Genomic DNA, 22,435 nt, shown 5'->3' with positions numbered 1-22,435 from the left:
TTATAATAAATTTTAATTCGTATTCTATTGTTGTTTACCAGTGTGATTAAAACTGCAATTAATCATAACAATTTTTTTAATCTCGTGATTAATTGCAATTTTTTTAATAGTCTGACAGCCCTAAATGACAACAGTTAGCACAAACTCCATTTGGGATAAATACAATCAGGCTAGGTTTTTTAAATGAGCTTAAGAGAATTAGTTGCCTAAATCCAATTGGGCTATGGATGCATCTCTCTTTTAGGCTTCTTTTAAAACTCCAGCCCAGATTTACTGAAAAACTCATGGTTTTGTGCTGCATTTATTACAAAGGCTTGATTCTACAATAGCCTAAAAATAGCAAACTGAGTAGAGAACCAGGCTCAAAGTGAGTATATTATAACGATTTCACATAGTGTATTCTATCTACACACAATATATAGCTACATCCATGCTATGAGCTAGAGGTGTGATTCCCAGCTCACATACACATACGCATGCCCACTGGGTTGAGGAGGGTTTGCACTCAGCACAGCGAAGCCATGCTGCTGCTTCCTCTGCCTGTGCCGCTTAGTGGCTACACGGCTATCTCCATTTGCGCTCGGTGTCACTGAGGTAGCATATGTGTATGCAAGCTGGGAATCACACCCATAGCTCATTGCGTAGCCATAGCCTATATGTAGTGACACAACCATGTAACAACTTTTGAAGTCATGTAAGGAACTTCAGGACCACATGAAATTGCATTTTACATATATCTTGGACCACCTCAGCTGCACCCTGCCCACTAATCCATCTACTCTATTCCTAACTTCTGAGCACCTTCAAATAGCAGAAATTTAAAACATACACACACACACGTTTCCTTCTTCCTTCCCTAAATGTGGAATTACCTCCCAAAAATCACGTGCCTCAGAGATAAAGCCCTTTTCCACTGACAGGTTCAGTGGTCCAATACCATGACTGCTCAGGATCAGAAACAGGAATTTTAAACCACTAGAAAGAGAAAAGATTCTCAGCTTCCTATCTGGAAAAGCTTGTTGATTCTGGCCATAGTATGTCCTGAATTATTGGACCTCAGAGGATCTAACTGGGACATTGGACATTTTGCCTCTGAGTCACTGGCTCATATCAAGCTCCCGTCAGCAATGACTGAAAGTAATTACACAACTGAATAGCCATAATACATGTGAAACAATCAGCTATTAGTGTCAGTGAACTTCATAGTGGGCAGATTCAATAAACACAACTAGCCTCCTTTTTGGCAGTATCAGCAGAGAGGCTAAAGAATCAGTGGACACAGAAACTGAATTGTTCTCTCACTTTTAGAAGTGTTGAGACTAGTGAATCATTATAGGGAAGTTTGCATAACCACTGCCCCCACTGCAACTGCCTGGTGGATAAATACAAGCCCTTCAATATCCAGGGCTGACAACCTACACAATTATTAAATTCAATGAAAAGTTTAAATATCGTCTATTATTCTTTATCACACTTCTGAGCAGAAGGCTGGTTAAAAGCTATGCATGAAAATATTTTGGTATGATGGAAATCTGAAATGTTACAAAAATGTCAAGTCAGCATTTTCTTATGCGCTATATCTTTGTTACAGAATAGATTTTAATCCACACAGACTCTCTTTCACCTCTACAAGAGGAGGACAGGACCCTGAGTGTCACACATATAAGCGGAAGTAGCTGTGTAAAGGCTTACACTGAAGTATTCTGTACCTGCAGGTTTAACAAAATGGCACCAATTCTCATGGCCTCACTGATTTCAAGACTGTACATCTGCTGGGGAAAGCGGGGAGGGCTCTGATTGTTTGGAGGAAGTACCTCAATGTAAACAGTAGTGATGGAGCTCCTGCAACGACAGAAAAAGAACCAAATCCAGGTCAAAATCAATTTAAAGCAGAATGGCAATGTAACCTACAATTCCTGAATCTACGGACTGTCCTCCCTAATCCTGTAGGTCACACAACCTCTCTCTCCTGTTTAAAATCCTTCTTCAAGTCACACCTCTTCCTGCATTGTCTCAGAAATGACCCAGACCCCCATCTCAACCTATCAACATCTTAAATATTTTTAAAAGGAACTAACTTGGTGTGTGCTTTGCAAAAATGAGCCCCCAAACCCCTGAGTTGCATTATGTCTTTTCTGACACAGTGTCAAATTCTGATACACTAATGCATGCTCCCCCATTGGGGGAAATCCTTGACTGATGAAAGCCAGCTATGTTTCTTTGGGGATAGAAGAAGGGGATGGTTGAAGAGGGGACAGGGCTGGAACACACAGCACTCTAGGTTATGCTCCTCTAAATTAACATTGTGTGCCAAAATAGCCCACAGCGACTCCAGGATAGAGAGAATGGGAAAACTGTCTTAGAGGTACCTTTCTCTTACATCTCAGTGCAACTGAAGATCTAGACTACACACTTTACTATACTACCAACATCTGCAATATCTCTAGAACCATAAAGCAGTGCCTCGTTATCTGGAAACATGTCATCTTGTAAGCAATCATTATACAGCAGGTTATTATTATTTAGTTTTTATATTACTGTAGTGCCTAGGAGCCCCAGTCATGGACCAGTATCACATTTTCCTCTGCATAAACTAATTGACAGTCTTTAAATCTCCCATTTTCTTTAGGGCTGAAGTAAAAGAAATCATGATTTGACAAACAAATATGTCCAAAACTGCTGGGAAGAAATCTGAACATGTATGTTTTCCAGAGGATATAAAATATGAATAGCTAAAAAATCTACTAAACGGTACACAGGGATAAGAATTTGAAATCACTTTGTGTCAGCTGAAGATAAATTTAGTTAAATACCATAAAATACACATCACTAATCAATACTTCGGTTAATTAGCTGTACAGGATTCTGATATAGTACATGCTTGTTCTTGCTATATTATAGACACTAATTTATTTTTAGGTGTAAAGTTAGAAAATGTTAATGTTGATAAAAATGAGGGACGAACTTTGCTTATATCATGCAGACATTAGTGAAATGTTCCACACTCTCCCTGCATAGTTCTCCCAATGCACATCATCCTTTGGGACCTGAGCAGTCACTATCCACACTGTGGGCGCGGCTACACTTGCAGATGTAGAGCGCTGTGAGTTAAACCAGCCCTCGCAGAGCACAGTAGGGAAAGTGCTGCAGTATGTCCACACTGTCAGATTCAAGCGCACTGGCGTGGCCACATTAGCAGCTCTTGCAATGCCACAGAGAGCAGTGCTTTGTGATAGCTATCCCCAGATGCAAGTGGCTGCAACTTGCTTTTCAAAAATGGGAGAGAGGGGGTGGAGTGTGACAGGGAGTGTGTTGTGTGTATGTGGGGGGAGAGAGAGAGTGGGTTTTGGGGGGCTGCGAGCATTTCAGCATGCTGTCTTGTAAGTTCAGACAGCAGCAGACCTTCCTCCCCCACCTCTCTCTCACACACTCACAGCAAGCAACATTCCACACTAATGGTTGCTTTGTCCTGGAGCAGATAAGCATCCGGCTGTCAGAAACAGAGCTTTGAAAGGGCATATCTGCATTCCTGCAGCTGATTCCAAAACAATGACAAGAGTGGCCATTTGACTTCAGGAGACTATGGGACATTTCCGGAGGCCAATCAGAGCACAGTAATGCAACACCTTGTTCACACTGACGCTGGGGCATTTCAGCCGAGGCGCACCAAGTGTTATGCTTCTCGTGGAGGTGGATTACCAGGAGCGCTCCAGCTGCAGAGTTCAAGGGCTTAAGTGCCTTGCCAGTGTGGACGGGTTGTGAGTTAGGGCACCTGGAGCTGCTTTAATGCGCTCTAACTTGGAAGTATAGCCAAGTGTGATTGTTTAGCAACATGGAAAAATGTTCTCTAGGGAGTAGCTGCCAATAAAGAGATGAAAGTCTAGTGATTTAAGTGTAATAGTTTGAAAACAAAGCAAATTAAGCATCAATCACAATTTAAACACAAGTACAAAATCTCCATTAGAGTGCATGGTATATACCTACAACCCATAAATCACTGAGTGGTTACAGTCTATCATCTCCATGAACGTTTCAGAAGCTCTAATCTGCAGATTATTGACACAATGGATATAAATGCTCTCCACTTGTAGCCAGTTCGTTTATAAGACTACATAAAGGCCATATAAGCTGTTGGGAGAAAAGTATTATAGTATATAAAGTGAAAAAGATACAGATCTGAGACTCTCCCACACTTTAAACATGATGGATGTACTATACGCTACGTGGAAAGATGAAAATGTGATTTTTTTGAACTGGGAAACCACTTCAGAACAGAGATCAGAACTAAGACCTAAACTTCTTCAAATTTTGGATCTGAAACTGAAAATACCAAATATACTGAAATTTCCAGATCAAATATTTTCAGTTCACATACATGTATATGGTTGAATTGTAACTTTCATGCTGCACTTCCACCAGTGGTATTGGGAATTGTAGAACCTTTAAGGGGTGTAGCTTTCCAGACAGGAAGGCTGTGGGAGGGACACTGCAGAAGGCCATGTTCTGTTGTGCAGATGCAGTTGGAACTGGAGACTGAATAAAGCAGGTCTCTTTCAAGAACCTTTGGGGGCATGTAGCATACACACACGCAGCCCCCAGCACAGGTATAAATAGCAGTGTAGCCGGCAAGGCACAACTCAAATGGGTTAAGTAAAGACTTGCATGAAGAGCATGGGTATGCACACAAGTACCTACTCTGTTCACCCAAGCTGTGCCTCCCTGTCAACCCTACTACTTTTTAGCAGCGTAGCATCCCACTGTGTCTCTGCTGCTGGAGCCTTTCCCCACCACAGGAAGACGCCAGCAGTGGAGAAAGGCTTGAGCAGCTTCCCACTGAAGGGAAAGACTTAGGGAGTGGGGAGGCAGTGGGGAAAGGATCCACTAGCTCCCCGCTGCTGGAGCCTTCCCTCGCCAAAGGAAAAGACTCTTGCATCAAGAAAAAGGTCTGGTGGGCAGCAGAGGGGGAGGGGGAGAGAAAGGGGTTCCCTGCTGCCTCCCCACTGCTGAAGCCTTTTCCTGTTGCCAGTCTTTCACCAACAGGTAGCTACACACTGCAGGGGGGACATAGCTCGCTTTTCACTGCAGCATGTTGCTACAGACACTACATGCTGCTGCCAGTGGTGTAGACATAGTCTAAGGCTGAAGAGACAATCTTGCAATTTTTGAGGACTACCAAATCGCTACTAAGAGATCAGATTGTGATTAGAATCCAGAGCAAAAAACCTCAGAGACAACTGGGAGACCCAGAACTAACTCTTGACAAGGCAATTAGAATTTGCCAAACAGTGGAAGCCACCCACTCCAGACAGAACCTTATTGAGGGTGGACAGTACCCTGACACTGTTGTCTTGATTGAGAATCCAAACTATCACAAGAAAAGAGACCTGAGACAGAAAGGCACATGGTGCTCATAGAGTGAAGCAAGAACAGCACAAGGAGCTGCATGTGCTGTGATGACAAGCACAAGCTAGGTCATGACCTGACATACGAGAAAAGAGCAAGAAATGCAACAGATTACATCACTTTGCAATAGTTTAGAAGCACCAACAGAGTATGCACAGCATGAACAAAGAAGATGATGACAGCAACACCATCTCAGTGGCGTTTTTCATAGGAGTAATGGGCACCATTTCCAGCAGAAGATGGATTGTCAACCTGAAATCAAATGGGACATTTATTCATTTTAAACTGGACATTATATACAAACTAAGTATTGCCAGAAACAGTGTTTTTAGCACTAAAAGAAAAGTCACAGATGCAAAAAGTAAGCAGGTAAAAGTCAGGGCTTATAGTGGTGGACTTATCCCCACTAAAAGATTATGCAAACTAGATATATGGATCAATAACAAACGTGTAGAAAAGATAACATTTGTAATAGTACCAGGGAAAAGATGACAGATTATTGGGTTAAAACTGTCAAGCCCTTGGTCTGATCAAGAGGATGTAACCATCAGAGAAGCAGGGGAACAAAACAATCGAGGAAGAGTTTGAGGGTGGGATAGGGATGTACTCAGAGCACAGAATAAAGATGAAAGAGACCAGCTGTCCCACAATTCATGCCTCTAGGAATGTTTCCTTTGCCCTAATGGAGAGGCTAAAAGAGGAGCTAGATAGGGTCATTGGTCTGGGAATCAGAGTGAGTACAAGAACCAACAGAGTGGGTACACTAACTGATCATTGAGGGGGAAAAAAGACAAAACCTACTGACTTTAATTAATACATAAAAAGGAAACATTTCCTACTACCCACCAGGGGAGAAAGGTTGAGAGATATGGCTGATGCCAAATATTTTTCAATTCTGGATGTGTCAGCAGAGTTCTGGCAGATGCGCTGCAGAAAAACTGTGCACATGTTCTGGCACATTCAACCTACCCCTTTTAGAGACACAGTTCGGGGTCTGTTCACCACATGAGATATTTCATAGGAAAACAACAATTTTTGACAGTATAGAGGGTACTAAAGTTTATGCAGATGATGTTCTGATCAGGGGAAAAGAAGTAGAAGAGCATGACCAGAGGTTTTGGGCAAATCTGGAAAGAGCAAGAGGTGCTGTGTTAAAGCCAAACAAACACAAATGTAAATTCCATGTAATGGAAAATATACCCGTGGGAGAACTTAACACCGCAAGGCGTGCAGGGAGAGCACAGTAAGGCAGAGGCCATACCCAGCATGCCTGCCTCAACAGATAAGGAAGGCAAACAAAGATCCCTTAGAATGGGGAACTGGGGAAATTCATGCCTAATCTAGCTGTCCAAACCAGCAACCTGAGAGCACCACTGTGCAAATTGTCTAATGAACTTGGTATGCAAATCTTAATAAAGCGTTTGAAAAACTGGAGGAGTTAGCTAAAGAGACCCTAGTCCTGAGGTAACATGACAGTAAGAGCAAAACTAAGTTGATCATGGATGCCTCCAAGAAGGGTATTAGCACATTCCCCCTACAGCAGTATGGTCAAAACTGAAGACCAGTAGTTTGCGTGTCACCAGCACTACCAAAAATGGAGTGTCGATATATGCTGAAATAGAGGAGGAGGCTGTCGCTTAAGTCCATGGGTGTAAAAAGTTTAATGTCTATCTTTATGGGATGCCATGAATCACTTATTACTAGTGCCAAAAGGGGGAACTGAACAGGTTCCAGCCCAGGGTCCTGTGTAAGTCAACACCCAAGTAGGTGATCTCCCATCAGGGAGTCTACGTCCACTGCCCTGAACTACTTCCTACTGCTGTCCCTTCAGTTTGGGGAATGGCCCTGTGATGGGGTGGCTGCCCCTCACTGGCAGAACAGAGATTAAAAGCAACCCTAGGGAGGCTGCGCCGGAGGCAGCCAATTAGAAAGTGGCTGAGAGGAGTAGCTAATCATGGCCCAGAAGGCTCATATAAGGGCTGCAGGGCAGCACAGAGGTCAGTAGCTGACTGGAATTCGAGGGGAGAAGACCAGGCTTCTAGCAGGGTGAAGAAGCCCCAGCACCTGGGACAATTCAGTACTGCAAACAGGGCCTGGGGAGCTAGAGAGAGCTTCTGGATGGCTGCTAGGGCCTGCAGGCTGAGACCCTGAGGTAAGGGCAGAAGAGGGTGCTGGAGCTGCATGGGAAGCAGCCCTGGGACAATGGACTACAGTTGCCACTGAGGGAAGTGACTGGGCGGAGATTGCAGGTCCCCCAGAAGGGGAGAACATGGAGTGTGGCACAGCTGGAGGGCACTGTCATGAAGAAGACGCCATTGTCCTGGGAGTGATGTGGGTCCAGGAACAGAGGTGAGGGTGGGCGAGACACCTCCAGAAGAGGGCGAAGAGCTAATTCCTAGGTGAGTCATGCCCCGTCACAGGCCCCTATAGTCCAAGTTGCTGTGGTGGCTTTTCTCTAGTAGTGCCCTCATAGACCCTGGGTGGCATCCTGTTGTGGTCCCAGATTTTTCTGGGTGAGGCAGCTGTAAGTTTGGTGGGCTCGGAATCCCCAAAAGGTCTCCATGTTTTGGTCACCTGAGCTCCTCATAGACAGGGTGCTCTCAGGACTCTTCCTCAGCCTCCTTTGGCCAGGAAGACAGTTCTTGCATCCTTATGACTTACTCAGCTGGCGGATTAGTGATCCTTCCCCTGAGGTAGGGAGGCAGCTAGCTCCTGCCTCTTCACCAGTCAGCCATGAACTGAGCTGGGTTATCTCCTCCTCTTCCCCTCTACAGACCTCACATTAGCTGCAGCTATAACAGGACAGAGCTAGCAGAGCCTGAAGACTCTCTTTAACCCCTTCCGTGCTGGTAGGTGGTTTCTCTGCTTCATTACATTGGGTTTAGACATGTAACTACTAGTCCCCATTATCTCCAATCCAATGGAATGATGGAAAGTGATGTTAAAATAATAAAGCAGCTATTGAAGAAGGCTGCAGAGTCTCATATGTACTTAGTACTGTTAAACTACAGGAGGGCACCAGCAAAACATGGTTTGTCACTTGTGTTCATTCATTTTAACAGATCTCTGAGAACTAGAATACGGTAATGTTAGATGCTGATCTCAGAGGATCTGGGGATTTGCAGAAGTATAAAGAGGCAGATAAAGCTAAACAAAAAGAACAGCATGATTTGGAGTCCTGAGAGCAGCAATCACTTCACGAACATCACATAGTGTACATCTATGATAGTAATCAATGGTTGCAAACAACATAGATATCATATAAGATTGTCATCCCAGCTGAACATTTACTGTGGTGGAATAGATGATGCCTTCTATTACTTCCACTAGGAAGGAATATAAGAGGCATCAAGTTTGGTTGCTTTGCCTGAGAATGTCTCAGTTAGGCAACAACCACAATAGGTCAAAACAACCAAGCCCCAGGACATTATTCTGCCAGAACAAATGGACTTATTGCTTCCGGACAACAGTTGTTTCTAATATTTCAAGGGTGATCTGCAAGTTCAAGTGACAGTACAAGAGATCTGAGGGATTAATTGACCATTGTTTGTAACTAGGTTGGTTACAAGTATTTAAAATTGTGTTACATAAATGTTGTTTGTTAACTATTATTTGATTCTAGCTGTGAAAAGATTATGTGGTTTTGGAAACTGTGCCTTTAAACAGCATAGGTTCCCAGACAGGAGGTCTGGGGGAGGGGAACTGCAGAGAAAGATGGAACTGGTCACTGAATAAAGAGGTTCTCTTTCAAGCTCCTTTGGCCCAAAGTGGTTACTGAACGCCACGTTGCCCATATAGGGGGCTATGAAAAGCCACACCATTCCCAAAGTGGCATTGGAGAGCTTGGATTCATTTTCTGTCTTCTCTCTTCATCCCCTTGTGGAGTCCTCAGTTCAGGCAACACAGGTGAGAGGGGACCCTCAGTAGTTACACAAAGGGGGAGGGGCTCCTTCTCATTTAGGTCTCCCTGGCTACACAGAAATTGATCACTATCCGGACCAGTGTACACCAACTGCTCATCAGCACTTTTTTAAAGTATGCTAGCATGTATGTACAAATACAAGGAGATTTGTATGTATATTAGTGGAATCTCATTTCTGAGGACATAATGCATCACTGTAGACAGCCTTCAAAGAGAAAACGCATTTACATTCAGTATGTTTTTTCCAAGAATGTTATGATGTAGATGGGCAGGTGGATGGACCTGATCTGGTGGATTGTTTTCATCATTAACTGTAATGATCCTGCAGTCTAAGAAGAACTGGAAGAGGACAGAAAACCTTAAAATCTGCTCTATAATTGCTCATATATGACAAATGCCTTTCCTTTTTGTCAGTACACTGGAAATTGCCCATGAATGTCTCCTTAACTATGACATAAATAGCAAAAAGCTGATAGAATTAAACATGAAACATTTGTCCTTGATTAATGTAATTAAATATAATTTAGTATACTTATACCATGTTACTAAGTCTAGCTAATAATGGATATCTGAAGAATATTGATATTCAATCAATATTGATTGAGTACAGTATCTTACCATATGGCTATAATGAATTACAAACCATTAATTTGAAGTGTTAATCAAAAATAAGACATAGAATTCAGCTAATTTTAAATTTGGATTCACAAAGTAGAACCCAGTCATTTATTACTTTGTTTGACAATGAGATTTTTTTCTCCTCTAAATTACTGCTTCATGTTTCTTTACTTCTTATTGGACTCTTACTAAACCCCATTAAACTTTCTTATTTTTTCCCAGGAATAATGATCACATTTGAGAGAAAATCCAGCTGTATTCCCCTATTCTAAGTATATAAGAAATTTCTCTCACAGAGTCTTCCAAGGAAGAAACTTTATAAGTAGAACCATTGTACTTTATTGAATTAGATCACTCTTCAACTAAACAAACTTCTATATCCCTAGGATGACATCCTGAACCAACGAAGTCAATTACGTAGCCTTTAGCCATGAAATGCCATCAGCTGTAGATTAGTCTAAAACCACTAATAAACTTGATTCTATAAAATACTCAGTATATAGTAGTCACCATTAAAAAGTTAATATTTGACTCAATTACTACACAATGTTACATGAAAAAACTTCAGTATTTCCCTATACTTTAAAAAGGAAACATGGTAAGTAGGCAAATGAATTTTTGAGTGAGTGAATTGAAATATTTAGTTTTCTAGTCTTCCAGAAAATATCAGTTACACATCACTTATCTCATCTTGTGCTATAGATTGGTTTAATTTTTTTAAGCTATCTAAATATATGAGTACTATTAATAACAGATCTTTTCAGCACGTTACTAGAATTCTAATGTTCTCCTTTGTTTATTTGAATATGAATAATATGAATTAAGACATTTATTAAAAGATTCTATTTCTCTGAATGAAATAAAATAAGCCTGGTGTGCATTACTTAACTTTAAAGCCAAGTGAGTAATTACCAGACTTTTTCTTCTGTTGCCATCTGTCTATCTTCGATAAACCTTGTCTAATCTCTGTCTAGTAGTTTTGGGTGATTCACTTAAGATGCCTGAGAGAGGCCTGATTTACTGCAAGTTCTGAACATCCACTCTCTGGAAGTCAGGTTCCATGCATGCAGCTCATGTTGGACACTCAAACACTGAGGCATCCCAAATCACTAGTCTTTTTTGAAAAAAAAATGTCATAAGTCTATAACAAAATAGATCAATGGAACTACAAGAAGTGAGATCTTAACTTGCTTTCGGTGAATATTGTAATAAGAAGCCTTTCTAATTGACGTAAGGAATTCATCCCCCAGCAGGATACCATTAAAATATAGATCTTAGGGCACGTGTTAATAATTTTTTAAAGATTTGGTAAAGGGTTTATTACTCGTGAAAATGTGCTGTACAGAATGAAAAGTCTACCTTGGACCAAGGTGTAATGGACACCATGAATACTAAGAGAGCTAGCCTTTGAGTCAAATGCTTTAAATACTTTAACAACAACCTTAAAGATCTTCCTGTTCAATGCTAGTGGTCAAGGGAGAAACATCTGAGAATGAACTTCAATACCTACTTGGAATGGCATAATTATTATTTGTATTTCAGAGCCAACTAATCAGGGACCCAGCGTCCTGTGCACTATACAAATATATAAAACTACATAGTGTCTGCATCAAAGAGCTTACAGTCTCAATTGAAACATGGTGCAACAGAAGAATGTAACACATGATAAGAGGGAAGGGAAAACAAAATGTAAGAACAATAAGATCACATGTTTACAGAGCTTAGTTTGTAAATAGTCTAATGGAGCAGCATATTCCAATAATTTGGAAATATATAGTAATTTGGAATAAACAAATAACCCTCCAGCTCAATCTAACCATCATAGTGTGCTGATTGCTTGCAGACTTAACAGCAGAAGTTGGTCTTGGGGGGCAGGGGAGAGGCATCTGGGTAAACTCACATGATGATATCTTTCTCTTACATTGACTGCCCCATTTGTGAATGTGAGAAACATTTGAGAGGTGCAGTTACACAAGGCTTCTCCCAGTCCCCTTAATTGGAGAATGGACTTGTCACATTTTCAGCACAACGACGCCTTACTGGCATTGGGCCCAGAACATGTCATCTCAACCATTGTTATGTATTTCTCTACACAATAGTGAAGTGCCAACATTTTTGCTTATTTTCAGTACACAGAAATCAAGAACAAAAGAAGCAGGAAAGTGGGACTGGATAGCTTTATTTGGGGAACACAACAATCCTGAGCCAACCACAGACAACACACAAACTGCTCTGATCTGACAGTAGTCTGAGATTAGACATTAAATGACTTTGCTGGTGTGAATTTAGGTTTTAGTGGTGTGTACTTCATTATTTGCACAGCTTGCAATTTATGTGACAAAATAAGCGAAGTCCAGATGAACATGAATACTATAATACCTTGTCACCTAGGCAGAAGGCAGTTGCCAGCTGAGGGATCATTCTGAAGATACTATTATTAACCATTTCTGCATCACAGCAAGCGATGTCCAGAAAAAAACAACATCTATCTTCCTTTTTTCACTTTTAATTTTTCATACAAACAAGGACAGATAAAATTCAACAGGTAATAATTTAATTTTTAAAAGAAGACTATTTCATTCTCCTTGAATTGTGAAAGTTGTGAGCTGCAGAGAATATGTAAATAAGCCATGAAAATGCAAGACAGACTAATTTCTAACACAGTACTTATCAAAAGAAAAGTTGAAGTGGGATCAACACACAAAACAGAGTAAATGGAAGCCATATCCCTCTGAATGCCCGATGCACCGCAGATTTTTACGAATAAGAATACTCTGTGCGTCTTAAATTTAATTGCTGGGATAGACATAGGTTGAAAAATACTTTTATTATATAATTAATTACCTTCTCTGTGCAGGAGGAGCACTGTCAGATGCTTTGACAGTGAGAGCATAGGACCTCCCTACTGACAATACAACTCCTGGAGCGATGGTGATAAGGCCTGTTCGATCATTAATGATGAAGTCTCCCTGGTCCCCAGCCAGAATTCCGTATATGATCTGCCCATTTGGCCCTTGGTCTGCATCTATGGCACTGAGCTGCAATTGAAAATCAGAATGTAAATACTTAAGAATCAATTCCATTCTATTTTATTTTCTCTCAACAAGGGATCTTGCTTTGGAGAAGAAAGTTTTCAAAGGAAGAAGAAACACTCTGCATCTACTCACTAAAAATATTGTCATAGGAAAATGTAATTTAAAATTAGAACATCATAAAATGAGTAAAAGAAAATCTTGCATCAGGAAAAAAAATCCAAAACAACCAGTCCTGAATTTAGGACTGCGAGTAAGCTACATGAAATCTAAGTATTAATGAAAGGCTAATTAATACAACACTGATGTTATTCTTTATTGATAGGAATTTCCACCACTTCCTAAAAATACCCCAACCAAACATGTTATTTACAAGAACAAAATAAATATTTGAACTGGGGGTCTGAAGTTTATTCATGGAAAGGTTCCCTGCCTCTGCCTTCCTTAAAACTGTATTGGGATAGTGCTGTTGCTGCCAAAACTTATGATAGTCAAGTCTTGCATAAAAACCTGTTCATGTTAAGGTGGGGAACAATGGCATTATCATTTATGGGCGGTGGGACTAGGAGGTGTACCACAGACCGATTAGATAACCGAGTCCAAGCGAAATGATAAAGGTGCACATTCACACACATATCACCGAAAGAGAGAGAGAGAGAGAGAGAGAGAGATACTATGCACAGGAAATCCAAAACCATTTATTGCAACTCTGTTTTTGACATTTTCCCCACAAAACTGTAAAGCTCCGATACCCAGGATGTGCAAGTTTAAGGTCAGATATCTTATGATCCATTAGGGCTAGAAATATGAGTTTATGCCATTGGAAATGGTAGATTCCTATCTTTGTAATGAGATACACAGCAGCTCTTGCTTCTTACTCCTAGTGTATTACCAGTATATGATATGCACAGTCTCTGATATGAGATATAGGGAATGTGTGTTTTTTACCAAGTGCACTAAGATGATTTGGAACTACAGGCATATCCTGTATTGAATAGACATCATTATCATCATCAATGCACTATATTCACACAACAGACATATATAGAACAAGTAGGCGATGTTTTCACTTCAGTTGCTTGTGATTCAGGAAGACTATATTTCTTGAGAACAGATCAAAAGTATGCACATTTTAGCATTTCTCTTTCCATATGCAGAATGAACAGATTATTCCATAAAAAGTACATAAATATTTATAAATAAATCAGTGGTGGTGCTCATCCCTTGAACTTTATATCAGACATTTGGAACAGCCATCTTAATTAACACCACATTCACAAAATGAAAAAAGAGGTATTGCATTCTGCTACACTCAGATGTGGGGAAAATAGTTGGAAGTATCATTATTAAGCAGGTTTATTAGGTTAGTGCTTAAGGACCAATCAGGAATGGGATCCCATTGTGCTAGGCACTGTACAAAGAGTGGCAGACAGTCCCTGTTCCAAAAAGTTTACAATCTAATAGACAAGACAGACACAGGGTGGAGGAAAGGGATATAGCACACAAGCAGAGTGAATGATGTAATGGCAGCAAACCTCACATTAGTTCCATGGTTTTGGGAGGTGAGGGGTTGAGGAGGGACGTGTAGTTAGGAAGGGATCGGTTCAATGTAAAGAAAAGTGAAGGGAGAAGGGACACTGAACAAAAGAGAGGTGGGGGGAACAGGGCTGGGGAAAGACTAAGAGGGGCAAGCATGGAGTTAAGCTGAGGAGGTGAAGAGACCGTGAGGGAGGGGTGGAGCAAACAGTCAATCAGCACAGTGCAGACAAACTTCAGTAAAACTGTAGGAAGTTCTCTTAAAGTCTCATGTCTCTTTGGCTGCCAGCCACAGAACATGTCCATCAGCTCACCTTCCTGAGTGAAAAGTGATGAAATGAAAGTGACAAAAAACCAATTTCACATCTCGATCCCCTGCTGCTCATGTTTGGTGTTGGGCAGCAGAAGGTATGAAGCATAATAGGCATCAGTTCGTACAGGAAAAGAACAGCAGGAGATATGGAAAACTGTAAGAACCCACACTAAGCAGCTCTGACTTAAAGTTCCTCTAAAATTCCTCTGACTTTACTTCCTCTAAAGATTCCTGCTGGCCCGTCTGCCTTCCTGCTTTCTTGCTCCCACAGCCCCTAATGCGGCCACAGAGTCAGCAAACATGGAGGTAGGTTCAGGTAACTGTCTGGGAGCCAGAAATCGTCTTCTTTGCGCCTGCAACACTCAGTAGGCTGGCAGAAGCATATGTGGAGGTGGCCTATTGCCAGCCTGTCACTCAAATCCTCTCCTGGATTAGAATATAATGTAACCTATTAATCAACATATTATTACACTGCCAGCCCTGGTCATGCCACTGCAGTTCAGAGAATATTATTTACAACCTTAGCGCCATCTGCTCCCAAGACCCCTGGTAAAAGGGAGACAAGAAGAAGGAAAACACACACAGTATCAAACACACACAGTATCCTGCCACAAGAGCAAGCAGGGAGAGTACAACCAAAGATGTAGCGTGCACGATAATTACATTTACACATGAATCTAAGCTACAGGGAGTGAATAAAACACTAAGGGATATAGCTTTTTTTTCAGAATGTTGATAGAGTACACAAATAGGCTCAGTGGAATATCAATTGTAATGTGCAGACAGAGGCACTTAGTCAAAAACAATACCCAAGTTCAGTATAGTATACATGCACTGAATTAGTTAATATGATAAGAGGAAATGATCTGGATGTATTGGTAGATCCAACATTCAAATTATGGATTCAGCATGCAACAGGTGACAGAGGCTGTTACTGCTGTTGCACACTATGCTGTTTGTAGAATCAACCCTTTCTCAAGAAGCAACAATGGATTAAATAAGATATAGATAGCTATAATTAACTGTACCCTAGGTAAGATGCACTGACTCTGAAATTAAAGTGCATTATTGTCTTCACATACAGTATAGCAAAATAAGGTGCATTTCTAAGTGAACAAAGGTATGTTAAAGTTTTTTTAAAAATTAAAGTTCTATCATATTCTGCTCATTTAAAGTTTATTTTGAACTATCTTTGTGATACATACTTCATTCGAACAGGCAAAGCTCTCCACTGCTTTTTTGAGAGGTAGCATGGTATCATACTCAGATTGAATGTTTGAAATGTTTTTTAATAATGAAACCCTTCAATTGTTTTCAAAATAGTGAGCAACTCATGTTAGAAAGTCATTGAACAAATCAAAGTGTTACACACTGTCCTTGGAACACACTTCTCTAATTCTGTGCTTTCTTGCCAAATTCTGCATAGGACATCCTATAAACTGTGTAGTTTCATAACTGCTCTACATTCCATATGATGGTACCTTTGGTGTTTCAACATAATACCCTGTGATGCTTAGATAAAGACAACACATCAAACTGCATCACATAAAATCCACTTTTTATACTCCCTTAGGGTTTGCAGAAGCACCTCCAGTGAAAAAGCACGGATGTGCCACAGTTTTTCACATCTAAAACATCTCTCAAACTGCATATTCCTGTAATCAAATATTCTACATTTACCCTATGCAATTGCTCATACTCATTAGCCTTCCAAAGAAAACTTACTATAAAAACTTGATGGCGTAGTTAAAGTGTTACAATACCCTTCCGCACTGAACACCAACAATAAAAACACACACAAAAAAAAAGGAAAAAAAAATCCAAGGTCCTAAGTATTTAACTTCAGCAGTTGAGGCAGGACCAGTTTTTACTGTGACAGCATGAAAAGAGAAATCAGTTAAATATATAAATTAGTAAGGTTAATTAAATTTACAAAAAAGAGGCTTTGAAAATTTAAGTAATCTGAATAAAACTTTTGGGGGCAAAAAGATATCTGAAAGGTAGAACTGAAGTCCAAGAACTGCTATCATAGTTTATAATTTTGGAAATTCAAATGACAGGTGATAGGGCTTCATAATTAACATGATTTGGGAAATATTTTAAAGTCAAAATACGTAGAAAAAGTAACAGACTAAATAGGATTTATTCTGCTTCCTCAAAATGTCTCTTGCATACAGTAACTGTAATTTTATTACCTTCAAAATGTAAGAAGATTAATAATTTTAATAATAAAAATGACATGTATTCTGCAGCTACTCAACCCAGCAAGAGCTATTTTGGTAACAGGCAAACGGAAAACTATAATAAGAAATATTATTAACATCACATCTTATAAAGGCATATACTTGATGAGTATAAAAACTCGGATCAATCTCAATCACTTTAAACTTGAAGGGAGGCACTGGACTATTCCATTTGACCCGGGTCCCTTTAGAAGTGACAGTTTCAGGGAACCAGTTACGAAGCTAATAAACATATGATCATCAACACTTCTATTGGTCCCGCATCTGTCATGAACTAACTTTCAGTCAAGTTGGTCTGAATCCCAAATGCCATACATGATTAGATCCTGCTGACCTAAATTGAATTGTACAGATATTATCTGCCAAACTGGTTTGTCTCCCAACATCCATATTTGGAATGATTGTTCCAGTCAAACAAGTCTGATTCTTCAAAGTCATATTTAATTAGTACAAATTTATTTTAGCATTATGGGTAATTTTATGAAAATTACCATGTAAACAGTACAGCTGAGTCATTTGGAGCAATATGCCACTGAGGACTGCCATGACTGGGCTGTCAAAGCTCAGATAGCAACTATGCACATTTTTCATCTTTTCTTGGGCTCCCCCATGTAATTTAGCAATTGCTTCTGCAAGAAAAAGTGCATATAATCCATTATATACTCCATCAAGTTATTGATTTGGACTAATCAAATGTAATACTAATTAGAGCAGAACAAACTACAATTAAAGCCCTGGTCTTAGACACACGATTTCACGTAACCCCGTTCCATTCCAACCAATCACTTTGAACCTTAGATCAAGTTTACATACTACTGCATTTCTTGATGTATGCAGAGAAACCTGATTTTACAAAGGTTTCAAAGAGTATGCAATACATTTTAAAATCAAAGTGTCATAAAATTAATTTTGACTTTAATAAAAATTCAGACCTGGGACCAGATATGAATTTCATTTAATGTGGACATTCATATATTCAGGGTTTATCTGTACTTGAAATAAAACATTTGAAATGTGCTTTGGGGACCAAATTTTCTCTTACCTTATATCTAGCTTCTGATTCTCTCAATTGTTTGCATTTAACAGCTTATCTACCTTTTGCTTAGAAACTATTCTGCAGGAATGCCACACACACGTGTCTGTAAACAAGTACAGGCAGAAAACTCTAGGTGCATTTTTACAGGATATTTTATGAAATTTAGCTGCAAATGCTCACAGGATTCATTGCAAGATGTAAGTTTAAGAAATCAACAGGAACAAAGACATGGCACATTGCAAATACAAAAATGTATAATTTACAATACAGGATATGAAAATTTGGTCTTTAAAAAAAGATTCTTAACAAATTGTCAGTACTTAGTGTGCACTGGATTGCAAAATCCTACTTTACATATTGTCTGAGATATGTGTGCTAAATGAAAAAATGCTGATTGTTTAGAAGATAGGGAGTTAAATCTCAAGCATGTCACATTTTAGGGCAGGTCTACACTACAGCAGGGATCGATGCGCTGAGATCGATCCACCAGCGGTTGATTTAGCGGGTCTAGTAAAGACCTGCCAAATCAACTGCAGATCACTCTCCAGTCAACCCCTGTATTCTACCCCCGATGAGAAGAGTAAGGTAAGTCGACAGGAGACTTTCTCCCGTTGACCCCCCCGTGGTGTAGACCCCGCGGTAACTTGACTTAAGGTACGTCGCCTCCAGCTACGTTATTCATGTAGCTGGAGTTGCGTAGTGTAGGTCGACTTACCACGGTTGTGTAGACATAGCCTAAGATGATGACAAGACAATTCATGAAGAGATATAAAAGAGTTAATTTTATTAATTTTGTAAATAAAATTAGCTGTCATAGAACTAATAATACTCTTTACGACCATTTAAACTGCAAGCAAGAGACATGCAATGCAGATGTTTCCACATGCAGATCTATTAATGCGCTACCATTCCTGATCTTCAGCAACATGTCTGGCCACCATGACCATGCATGGCAAGGAGTGTGGTGTTTTTGTGCCACATGACAAGCAGGAGCTAGGACTGGACCTCTAAAAACATTTTTAATTCTCACCTGAAGCAGGATTATTTAATGTCTCCAGAGGTGAACAACTAATGCACTAATCCAGTGGTTCTCAATCTTTCCAGACTACTGTACCCCTTTCAGGAGTCTGATTCATCTTGCATATGCCCAAGTTTTGCCTCACTTAAAAACTACTTGCTTACAAAATCAGACATAAAAATACAAAAGTGTCAAAGCACACTATTACTGAAAAACTGTTTACTGTCTCATTTTACCATATTCTTATAAAGCAATTGGAATATAAATATTGTACTTACATTTCAGTGTATAGAGAAGTATAAACAATTCATTGTCTGTATGGACTTTTAGTTTGTATTAACTTTGCTAGTGCTTTTTATGTAACCTGTTCCAAAACTAGGCAAATATCTAGATGAGCTGATGTACCTCCTGCAAGACCTCTGAGTACCCTCAGACGTACATGTATCCCTGGTTGAGAACCAGTGCATTAATCCATTCCCCTACTTATCCTCCTTTTCTTTTTACCCATAGACATATTTAACTGTTATTATAACAATGTACTGTGAAGTCTTCTGAACATGGACATATCAGAATGATACAGTCCTCTAATAAAAAAAATAGGGAGAAATTAAGATAAACAGAAAAAATAAAATTGGTTACTTTTGTTTCATACATTTAAAATACAGTTTCAGACAAGAAAAGCAGAGCATACTTTTCAAGGGTAGCTCAGGAGTTATTCTGTAAACAGAATAAAAATACAATACAAAAATACAGTAAAGATCCCTTTTGTGGCTTTCAAAGGCCAAAAAAGTTTTTGGCCCCCGAAGGCAAATTTATACAGAGATCTAGCTTTTTTGTTCCTCAGCTCTGTCATTTTCTTGGTTACTGTTCTCTGTTCCTTGCTGATTTCTTTCCTGTACATTTGCTTCATTTTATTTCCAATATATGTTATATATAGAAATAAAGATATGTCTAATTATATAATGACATGGTGTGAATCATTTACATGATCTGTTTAAAGTATAATTTTATCACACAACTACACACTCCATTTATTAATATGCAACTCATTTAATCATCTGAGTTATGATAGACAAACATTACTAATAGCAATGGTAATGATGGCAGATAGAACAGAAAAACCTACAAGAAAATTAACCCCGCCCACCAAAGTTAACCAGTATACATTTAGGCTATTTTGTGAAGTTAAGTCAAAATAAGAATCATGTTTCATTTTTAACTACCCACATAGCTATCAGTATTAAAATCAAAACAATAGATTTATTTAATTGCTAATTTCTCAGCTGTGGAATGTTGTACAGTTCCTAGAAAACCAGACAGAATGGTCTGATAAAAATAAATTCTCAAGATGAACAGGACATTAAATCTGTCTCATACAGCACAAATAATTATTAAAAAAAACCCCAAAACGATAACTATTCAAAATACCCGACCCTCAACTGGAAGAGAATAGCATCAATCCTACAAAACAGTTTTAAGATTACAACTCTTAGGACAGACATCCGAAATAAAAGAAATTCTGACTTGGGAGTAAGGGAAACACTACCACACCCATCTCTATTGAAGAGATAGTTCTTAATTCTTTGTTTTGAATGCTCTTCCCCTCTTCCTATCTGCAGGCAGATGGGAACCTGATTTATGAAAGCGGCAAGTTCCTCCTCTGCAGTACTCTCTTCTTTTCTAGCAATTCTGTAGAAGCTATGCTGTAGGGGATCCACAAAGCCAGACAGGTCAGGTTACAGTGCAGGAGCCAAATTACTCCCTCCACCAAGCCCACTGAGAAAGCCAGCAGAAGTCACTATAACCAGAGACTATTCATTTCCAGTGACTTGCCCACTCCAATTGAATTAAGGGACATGGAGCAGGGGGCATCAGAGCTGGTTCAGAGGTATAGGGTTTCTGTGAGGATGACCCTGTGGCTCTGGTGGATCCCCAGAAATCCATCTAGTTCTTGAGCATGCATCATGGCTTCTTCCAAAGGGGTATGGAAAACCCACTGCTTCCTCCCCTTCCACCTCCCACAGAAGTAAATCTATGAGTTTAACTTGTAATGAATGTTTTCTCTCTGATGCAGTTACCCTTCAGTAGGGCAGAACAGTGCTCGGCATTTTTTTAAGGATGCAAGGGGGTAGCAAATATGAAATTCATTAAATTAACTACCCACATACTTATCAGTATTAAAATCAAAATGATTTCCCAACAAAATAGCAAATTCACAAGTAGAAATGTACTTTCAAGTACTTTTAATTTTAATCTATGGTATTTACAAATACAAAAAAAAATGTGATTTTTTTTTTGTGCAGAAACCTCAATTTCTCTTTATTTTTTGGATATTCAGTGTTCCATATCCCAGGCTTTGGTGAATTTACACTTGGTGCAGGTAGAGCCACTATAAAACTGCACTGGCAGAACCAGTCCTATAGGGACTCTTCCACTGACAGAGAGTATGGCAGAGCTGTAGGTGTCCCAGTCCGATCTCTGGCATGGGAGGAAGTAGGGGAGAAAGCAGAATTTCCCTGTGCTGGGAATCCTCACCACCCTAGGGAAGTGGCAAGTTACACATTTAGGGCTGGTCTAAGATCCCTTTGGCACAAAGCTGACCTTAGCAAGGGCCACAAATGCAGCCCAGATTTTACTTATTTGTTTAATCATAGTACAACAACACTCTTTTGGCTTTCAAACTTTAAAAGCAAACTAGTCATTATATGAAAACAAACTAATACATTGGAGTAGGAATTAGCATTTTTGTAGAAGGATTAAGTGTTTTATAGATTAATCTTTTTATTAATTATCTCTCTAATGCAATCGGATTAGGGAACATAGACATCCTTTGCTTATGTGTAAATTACTATCCAATTACACAGACTCAGCGAGGTCAGTGCTGCCTTTTCAGACCTACTTTCTCTGACTGGAGTAAGTGGTTTCACTGACTAAACAAATTCAACCTGGGTATTTTCCTTTTGAATCATAGCTGAGCATCATCTCAAAGGAGATAAGTATCTTAAAATATTCTAAAGCAATTATGAAGTGGTGCTATAGAATGCAATGCTTTGTCACATGTACATGCAAATGAGTACAAACAGTTTAATTATGTACATACAGATGAGTATACAGGGTAATTATTTCAGTCAAAATCAAAGTTCAGAACCAATCACGATGAGATCAGAGACTGGAAATCAGAAGTGATGCAAGACCTAGTGCTGCAATAAACCAGACAGCTATATGGTTGCCCAGACAACTTTCTGGGGCACCCTTTAGGGTTAAAGGATGGGCCAATCAGAGGGCAGCAGGGTGCTGTTGCTCTGGCCCCTTTA

At 39.6% G+C, this 22,435-nt stretch overlaps 1 protein-coding gene across 1 annotated transcript in view; it reads right to left on the bottom strand.

The window, feature by feature from the left end:
• Positions 1–22,435, bottom strand: part of PCDH15 (protocadherin related 15) — a 1,310,198-nt gene that overhangs the window by 280,056 nt on the left and 1,007,707 nt on the right. Inside the window, exons 16-17 of the mRNA XM_074958998.1 lie at positions 12,788–12,981; positions 1,710–1,842 (exon numbers count right to left, since the gene is read on the bottom strand). Of these exons, the coding sequence (XP_074815099.1) occupies positions 1,710–1,842; positions 12,788–12,981 (327 nt within the window). The remainder of the gene's footprint in view (positions 1–1,709; positions 1,843–12,787; positions 12,982–22,435) is intronic.

This window comes from Natator depressus, chromosome 7 (genome assembly GCF_965152275.1).
Source record: "Natator depressus isolate rNatDep1 chromosome 7, rNatDep2.hap1, whole genome shotgun sequence".
Lineage (NCBI taxonomy): Eukaryota > Metazoa > Chordata > Testudines > Cheloniidae > Natator > Natator depressus.
This window is presented reverse-complemented; position numbering and strand designations above follow the sequence as displayed.